A 9028-nucleotide genomic window follows, 5' to 3' on the forward strand; every position below is an offset into this window, starting at 1 on the left:
CTATTGTCAATATGGAGGAGTTTCCATGAGAGGAAGTTAGCAAGGAAGTAGTGAAGGATGATAACTTTGATAAGAGTCCCATTCATCAGTCATTGTCTCCTTCTTCCAAATGGGGAGACAGAGTTGATGAAGATTTACAAGCAGTATTAAAGGAAGGAGAAGTGATTGTTGACAAAGGTTTGAACCAGCAGGAACAAGTAGATGGTGTAGAAGAAGATTTTATTCAAGCAGATGTTGAATCAGGATTGACTTTGCCAAGGGAAGAAAATCAGGCTCAGAAGCCTAGTGTAGTGGACACTGAGGTTGTAGATGGAGCTCAACCAAATGATCAGAAGGTGGTAAAAGTATCCTCCAAAGCCTATTGATGAACAAATTATTGAGATTGATAAGGTAGATACTCAAAGTCTGGAAGATAAAGGCAGCAGTTCAAGTGATTCAAGGTTGAAAAGGGGTTCTCCTATGAGGCATTTGCATGATCTGGTTTCACACAATATATCAGCTGAGGAGAAGAGCCAATTATCAAATGACAATACAATTGCTTTGATAGAAAACAAGGAAGAGAGCATGCAAGATTCTCCAATAAGAGTTAAAACTTTGTCCCCAAAATCTATAGTAAAGGGTGGAAAAAAATGGGGAAAAGCAAGTGGAAGCACAAGTTTAAGTCAAAGTGATGCCAAACAGGGGTGCAGCAAAATCCATCTGTAAATGATGATGAAAGCCTTTATATGGAATATAAGATCTGTTAGAACGCAGCAAGCATTTCACAGGCTTTAAATGTTGCATAGACATCATAAATTCACTTTCATAGCTCTGATGGAACCTTTCCAACAGGCTAGGAATGTTGAAGTCTATAAGAGGAAACTGAGAATGAATTTTGCTAGTGCAAATAGTACTGGCGAAATTTGGTATTTTATTGAGGCCAAAGTAGATGTGGAAGTTTTTTCAGATACAGCTCAGCAAATCTCTTTAAAATTAGTGCTTCTTGATCAGAATAAATCTTTGGTTATTACTTTAGTTTATGCTAAATGTAATGAATCAGAGAGGTTGCACTTATGGGATGACATTTATCCGGTTGCAGACTTTATTAATCTTCCATGGCTTGTTGGAGGGGATTTTAATGTAGTTTTACATGAAGATGAGAAGATAGGTGGGATTCCAATCCAACCTCAAGACTATGAAGATTTTGCTTTCTGTGTAAATTCCTGTAAATTGATGGAAACCAGTTTCAAAGGCAGTCATTTTACTTGGTGAAATGGTAGAAGAGGTTCAGACTGTATCTTTGAGAGGTTGGATAAAGTTTTCATTAATCAACAATTTCAGCAATGGTTTGCACAGGTAGAAGTTGAACATCTCACAAGGACAGGTTCTGACCATGCTCCTTTGCTCATTACTTTGGGAGAACAGAGTCAGGCATATATTAGACCATTCAGATTTGTGAAGTTTTGGACTGAGCATCAAGGGTTCTTGAGCATAGTTAGGAATAATTTGTCAAGTAATCTGGATGGCAATCCATTTATGCTGTTTACACAGAAACTGAAGCATACAAAGAAGATTCTGTCTGCATGGAGCAAAAACGTTTATGGAGATATTTTCAAGCAGCTGATTATTAGGGAAGAAATTGTGAGGATACAAGAAGAACTTTTTAAAGGGGATCCTTCTCCTTTGAACAGAATCGAACTACAACAAGCACAGGCTGAACTAAAGAAGTATTTGCATTTTGAAGAAGAATTCTGGAGGTAGAAGGCTAATGTTACTTGTTTTGCTGATGGGGGTAGAAATACTAGATTTTTCCATAATCTGGTAAATGGAAGAAGGAAGAGGTTGCAAATTAAAAGAATTCAGAATTCAAATGGAGATTGGGTAGAAGATACTGTTCAAGTGGCAATGGAGGCTGAAGAATTTTTCAAAAAACAGTTTTCTCAGGAGCAAGAAGCTACAGATTTTAGCTTACTTACCATGTTCCTTCCATGGTGTCTGAGGAAGATATTGAATTATTAGTTGTTGTTCCTAATATTAATGAAGTCAAACAAGCAGTTTTTGCTTTGAATGGGATGTGCTTGTGGTCCTGATGGATTAACAGGCACTTTTTTTTTCAGGCTTGTTCGCATATTGTTGGTCCAGATGTGCTTAATATGGTTAAAGACTTTTATGAAGGTCACACTTTTCCTAAATCCATCACTCATACAAATTGGGTTCTTTTACCAAAAAAGCAAGATGTTCAGACTTATGCAGACATGAGGCCAATCAGCTTGAGTAACTTTATCAATAAAGTTATATCAAGAGTGGTTCATGGTAGATTGGAGGGCATCTTGCCAAGGCTTGTTTTACCAAATCAACCTAGTTTTGTGAAGGGGAGAAGCATTATTGAGAATGTTCTTCTAACTGAGGAAATAGTCACAGATATAAGAAAGAGAGGAAAACCAGCAAATGTAATCATCAAGTTGGATATGGCAAAGGCCTATGATAGGGTGTCTTGGTTGTTTTTTTATCAGAATTCTTCACAAGATGGGCTTTTCAGAAGGTTTTGTGGATATGATTTGGAGACTTATAGCTAACAATTGGTATTTTGTGATGATCAATGGTCAGCCACATGGATTTTTTCATTCAACAAGAGGGGTCAAACAAGGTGACCCTCTATCTCCATCACTATTTATACTGTCTGCAGAAGTTCTTACAAGGGCCTTGAACAGCTTGTTTGATGATCCTATGTATAGAGGTTTTGGCATGCCTAAATGGAGTGCAGATCTATATCATCTGGCATATGCAGATAACACCATAATCTTTACCTCAGCAGACAGATACTCATTGAAATTAGTAATGGAAGTTTTGCTAAATTATGAGACTGTCTCAGGACAAAGAATGAATAGAGATAAGAGTTGTTTTTACATGTATAAAACTTGTGCAATGAGTCTAGTTCAAGATGTGACACAAATCACTGGTTTTACAAGAGGTGAGTTTTCATTCAAGTATCTAGGATACCCAATATTTCATAGCAGAAAGAAGAAAGCATATTACAATGATCTGATAAAGAAGGTGAAAGACAAGCTCCAGAATTGGAAAGGAAAGTTGATGTCTTTTGGAGGTAAAGTTGTGCTCATCAACAATGTTCTTCAAAGTATGACAATGTATTTGTTGTCTGCAATGGTTCCTACAAGGTATACTATTCAAGAGCTACACAGGATATTTTCCAGGTTTTATTGGAGTAACAATGAAGATAAAAGGAATAGACATTGGGCCTCTTGGTTAAATATGTGCTATCTAAGACATGAAGGTGTCATGGGATTCTGATCTCTATTTGACGTCTCAAAAGCACTCTTTGCTAAGCTATGGTGGACGTTCAGGACTAGCTGCACTTTATGGTCCACATTTATGTGGAACAAATACTGCAAAAGGCAAATTCCAACTCTGGTAGGGTGGAAGGGAGGATCTCAGCTCTGGAAGAAAATGCTAGAAGTCAGGGATAATATTGAACATGCCATTTGGTGGGAGCCTAGAAATGGCTCATCTAGCTTCTGGTTTGATAACTGGATTAGGGTAGGACCTTTGGTTAAGCTGGTTACTGCTGGTTTTCAACGCAATGAAGATATTGAAGAAGTGGATGAAGTTATGACACATGGAACATGGAACTTTGAACCGCTGCATCACACACGGCCTGCAGATATTGTTGAACATATTAGGTCAGAGTTAATTATCAATGAAAGGGAGATGACAAGTGACAAGGCTTGGTGGTTATTGACAAGCACAGGCAAATTCACAGTGAGTAGTGCTTGGGAGGCTATTAGACAGAAGAAACATGATAGGTGGTGTTTGAAAATAATACGGACCAAGGGCTTACCATACAAGATTTCTTTCTTCCTATGGAGGGTCTAGCACCACAAACTTCCAGTTGATGATGGTTTGGCAAGAATTGGTATAAATATGGTATCAATATGCAGATGTTTTACCTTTCCCCAACAGGAGACAATGACTCACCTGTTCCTAACAGGTGAGTTTGCATCAGATATCTGGCATATTTTTTCCTCAGCAGCTAGAGTACAAAGACCATTTGTGCAGATTAATCAAACAATATCTAAATGGTGGACAGCAAAATGTGGAGCTAAGTTGAAACCTATCTATCAGGTTGCCCCTGCAATCATAATGTGGCAGATATGGAAAAGAAGGAATACTATTATTCATGGATGGGTAATGTCAAGAAATAAGGTGATATTTGAGATCAACAGGAATTTATGGCAGCTGGCAAAGTTCAAGTTCTCATGGTTAGATATCCCTCACAGTTGGCCTCTTTTGGTTCAATTTTTGGAGAAGTATAAACCACTAGTAACAAGCAAAGCAGTAGCATGGAATTGTCCTCCTAATGGTTGGTATAAGTGTAATACAGATGGGGCATACAAGAGTAGCACAGGTCAAAGTTCATCAGCATTTTGTATCAGGAATAGTGAAGGAAACTTAGTGCATGCTTGGGCAAGCATGTCACGACCCGACTAGGGGCCATGACGGGTACCCGGGGCTAACCACCGAGCACAACTCATTCTAGCACTTACCATACTCATTATACGTCTCTTCATTATTCTTGTGCTCATAATCATAGGAGAATCATTTTCATCTGAAACATGCTTACCTTTATATACATAAGCCCTTCGGCTATCAAAATAATATATATATACAATGAGGAAAAACATGATACCATACTACCCACACATACGTATCTACGAGCCTTTACTGGAGTACCTGACATATGGACGGGATAGGACCCCGCCATGCCCAAATATGTATACAAAATAATAAATCAAGTAGCACCTCCGGAATAATGGAGTGCTCCTGTAAATCTGCTGGTAGCTCCTATGGATCTACACCGTCTCCCTGTCTACCTGTGGGCATGAACACAGCGTCCGAGAAGAAAGGACGTCCGTATGAATATTGTACTGGGTATGTAAGGCATCAACAATAATAATACATCAATGGAATAAGGAGACATCAAATGAGAAGCAACCTGTAACTGACTATCAATTGTAAAAGAAATAATGCATGTTGGCTTACTTCATAATCATCATCATATCATGTATGCATATATGTATAAGCTGCCCAACCATATAGGTATGGTGTGATAATCATTAGCCCGCGTCCAGGGCACCATCTCATGCTGCCCACCAGTGGTGTCTGCCCATGCCATCTAGACATGGTGTATACGCTGCCCGCCTTAGCGGTGTCTGCCCGGCCATGTAGGCGCGGTGTAATATCATCATGTACATCTCATAAAATTATCATAATCTTATCATACCATTATCATAATGCATGCCTGGGAACTCAAAGACAACTATACTTTATCGGGGTGACATAAGGTCGTGAACTCCCGATTCCGTTATGGAGCATTCATAAGCATTCTGCCTCACCTTGAAGGAATTAGCATATAAGTTGAGTGTATACAATGAACAACATCAATGGATCATAGTTAACATCATTAGCTTTGTAGAAACATCATATTCGTGAACTCTAGAATCTTTGGACTTAAGCTCATCATCATCATGTTCATAATATCTCTTATTTTTAACTCATATGGCTATTCATGAACATAGACTCTTAGTTTTTACAGAATGTAGGAAATTCATGGAGAAGGAGGGAAAATCATGCCATAAGATTCATGCCTTAGAAAGAAAGGACTAGCCTCACATACATTTTCGTTTAGCTACTCTATTGCTTGAACGTTTCTCTCCAATATTCATGTTTCTACATTCAAGAGAGTTCATACTCATATTAGATAATCGATGACATAAGCGTGTTTGAACTAAAGCTAGAGAAAATTGAGCAGCATCTCCCTTTTTTCTACTACTTTCTCGATATCATATATCAACTCCCAAATGTCAATAATAACATTCGTAATATCATCATCAATAATTTTTGTCAAATTCATCATTATCCGATCCCCACAATTTCCTCTCAAGGTCATCCATAATCATGATCATAATACAACATTACATTCATTCTCATCTAATGCTTCTATCATGCTCTTAACATCATTCATAACGTAATTACAATCATAACATATCAATACTCATGATTCACTCCAAACTACTACTCAAAAATGACACTATTTCCACATTCATGACCCATTTCATATATCCTCCTACAATCCAAGTGTTTCAACTTTTCAACACCTTAAACAACATGAAAAGATCATAAAACATACCTTTGATAGTGTGGGAATGAGCTTTAAGTGGAAATACTTCACTTGAGAAAAACCCTAGTTCCACTTCCCATGAGATTTCTTGCCTTGGATGAACTTTAATGTGTTTCTTACACTTAATTTTGTTGGTTTGATGAAGTTGATCACCAATCTCTCTTGGGTTCTTGTATTTGAAGAGTATGGAAGGTTCTAGAGAGATCCTAAGTCGTGGAGAAAAAATGAGAATGAAATAAAATGAACTTGGGGTGCTCTTTTATAAAACAAAAATCTATCCCGACATTATTATACGGACACTTATACGGTCTGTATAAGTGATCGTGAAATCGCTTCAGCAACCATCCCTTTCTTGGACAATTATACGGCACATTATACGGTCCGTATCATTTTATACGGTTCATATAAGTGACCGTGAAATCACCCCATCAACATCTCGCTTCTGTGACCATTATACGACACATTATACGGTCCGTATAAGTGACCGTATAATCCTATCAGTGAGGGACCTTCACTGTGACGATTCTGCGGGCCATTATACGGACCGTATAATATTATACGAACCGTATAATTGGTCATATAATCTGTCTCTTCTCCGATTTTGTTTTCGTCAATTCGCTTGATCTCAAATCCTTATGGAACCTTCTTGATACTTGTTTAACACCTCGTTAACAATCTAAGGAACGTTATAACTCTTCTCCAAAATATCATTAAGCCATCATTAATTCGATACTCATAAATTCTGCCCGACACACAACATATACCTTGCTTTACTTAACAACTTTCGTCTCCTACCTTTGAAATCTCATTTAGAGTCATCAAATGTTATTTCTTACTTATTAAAACATCGTATACGTCGTACCCTTCGTTATTCTATTCACTGTACGTTCACGGGAAATTTTCCGGGGTTTAACAAAGCATTATACCAGAAGCATCCTGTATTGTTGCTGAGGCAAGAGCAATTCTTGAGGGGGTAGAGCATTATGTTTCAAATCATTTGCTTCCTCTGATAGTGGAAACAGACTCACTCTTGATGACAAAAGTTTTGAATGATGAATGGGAGATACCTTGGAGGATTTGTATGATGGTGCATTTGATTCAGGATTGGAGAAATAAAGGAACCATACAGATTGTCCATGTACTGAGAGAAGGCAACAAATTGGCTGATTTTTTAACTAACATGACTGTTCATTTTGCAGGTACTTTCCACATAGCAAATTATCAGGAACTTCCATCAGAGGCTAAAGGAATTCTAAACACTGATAAACATAATATGCCTAGCTTCAGATTCAAGAAACAACATGTTAGAGAACCAGACTGAACTACAAATGATTTAGAAAATGCATGATCACTATATCATGCATACAACAGATCACAGTCAGGCTGGAAATTATTGTCATCAGCTCATATCTATAAACTTAGTTGCTAGTGTAGTTCTATCTAATGTGTGGTATCAACTTTTAGTTCAGCCTATTGGAAGAACTTTATTAGCAGCCTAGAATATGGTATGTTAGCTGATTTTCATAAACCCCTGTACAGACAAAGAAGTATTCAGAAACTACACTTGACACTGAGATTGACTAACACAGCCTATTCCATGTTGGAAGGATTCTTCTGTTGGTATAATGATTCCATAACCACCCGGTGAGAGCTTTGAGGTGATTTGAAATGGCATCAGACCAAGACTGGATTAGCAGCAGTAATTAAGTCAATATTAGTGTTTAGATTAATGTTTCTAGTCTATTGTGAGGCACTTTTGGCCTTTGTTGCTTTGTTGCTTTTTCTTTTTTGCTTCTGTACAGATTTTTCATAGGAATAAAACACAACCAGTCTCATGCTGGTTGCTTTGACAAAAAAAAATACTAGCTAGGCAAAAAGAGCAGAGATATATTAAAGCCACGGATTCAGGATAATTTTAACTAGCATTGGGATATTTCGTAAGTGAGGTACTAATAAGTAATGCAAACGATCATGCGTGGCCACATTAAATATTGTGTGTGCCCTTATGATTGATCTTGCAATAGGCTAAAGGTATTGATTGAGCTGGGTATTGAATTTAAGGTAGCAGGTTCTACAGGGCAGATTGATATTGTTTCTCCAAATGATAAAGTTTGATAATCATGATGCAACGATATCAAGGAGAAGAAGAATATGTGTACATAAGAGTAAGAAGAAGACTATGATATCATTACAAAGAAGACAAGTGTAAGCAAGGAAAGTATGTTGCTAGTAAGGGTCAACTAAAGTTTACGAGAAAAGGGTTAAGGCAACGGTAGAGGGGGAGAGCCATTCGGATAAATTTTTAAAGTGAGTAAGCAGGAAGGCTAGAGTATGGCAATATGTGACACAGGACGAATGCCAAGATCCCAGAAACAGATCTTGCTAAGCAGGATTGAATTATAATGACGATGGGTATGGATATAACCTGAGAAAGACTAATCAGGTTTTATGATAGGTGTCAAGGGATTTCTAACTCTCAAGGCACATCCGAAAGGATAAATGTGAAGCCATATTTATAAGTTCACCTAGAAAATGGACCACCCACCCACCCCCCACCCCCCCAAAAGACGATTTTAGAAATAGGGGAGGATTCGTACTTCTACTAGACTATTCTATGAATTCCAGGGCCAATGCTATGGAATGGCAAGTGGAGAAGAGCACTTTATAAGCAAGGGAAGTCAAGAAAGACCCTAAGGGCGGAAGTAAGAAGAGTGCACTAATGAACTGGTTAAAGGAAGTTTTATAACCATCAAGGACAAGAGAAAGGCTTATGCGCTAATAAGTCTGGCCAAGAGGCAAAACATCGATCGCATGGGACGGGAGTCTTGATAAGGAGTACAGAAATTCGATTAT

The 9028-nt window shown here is 37.9% G+C and overlaps 1 protein-coding gene across 1 annotated transcript; it reads left to right on the top strand.

Moving 5' to 3' along the window:
* Positions 1-813: 813 nt before the first annotated feature.
* On the top strand, positions 814-7496 carry LOC132620020 (uncharacterized). Its single transcript, XM_060334757.1, has 8 exons — positions 814-1194; positions 1336-1736; positions 1785-1970; positions 2081-2468; positions 2587-3155; positions 3342-3800; positions 3936-4402; positions 7375-7496. The coding sequence occupies exons 1-8, from the start codon at positions 814-816 to the stop codon at positions 7494-7496; spliced, it is 2973 nt and encodes a 990-aa protein (XP_060190740.1).
* Positions 7497-9028: the final 1532 nt, after the last annotated feature.

This window comes from Lycium barbarum, chromosome 11, assembly GCF_019175385.1.
Source record: "Lycium barbarum isolate Lr01 chromosome 11, ASM1917538v2, whole genome shotgun sequence".
NCBI classification, from domain to species: Eukaryota; Viridiplantae; Streptophyta; class Magnoliopsida; order Solanales; family Solanaceae; genus Lycium; species Lycium barbarum.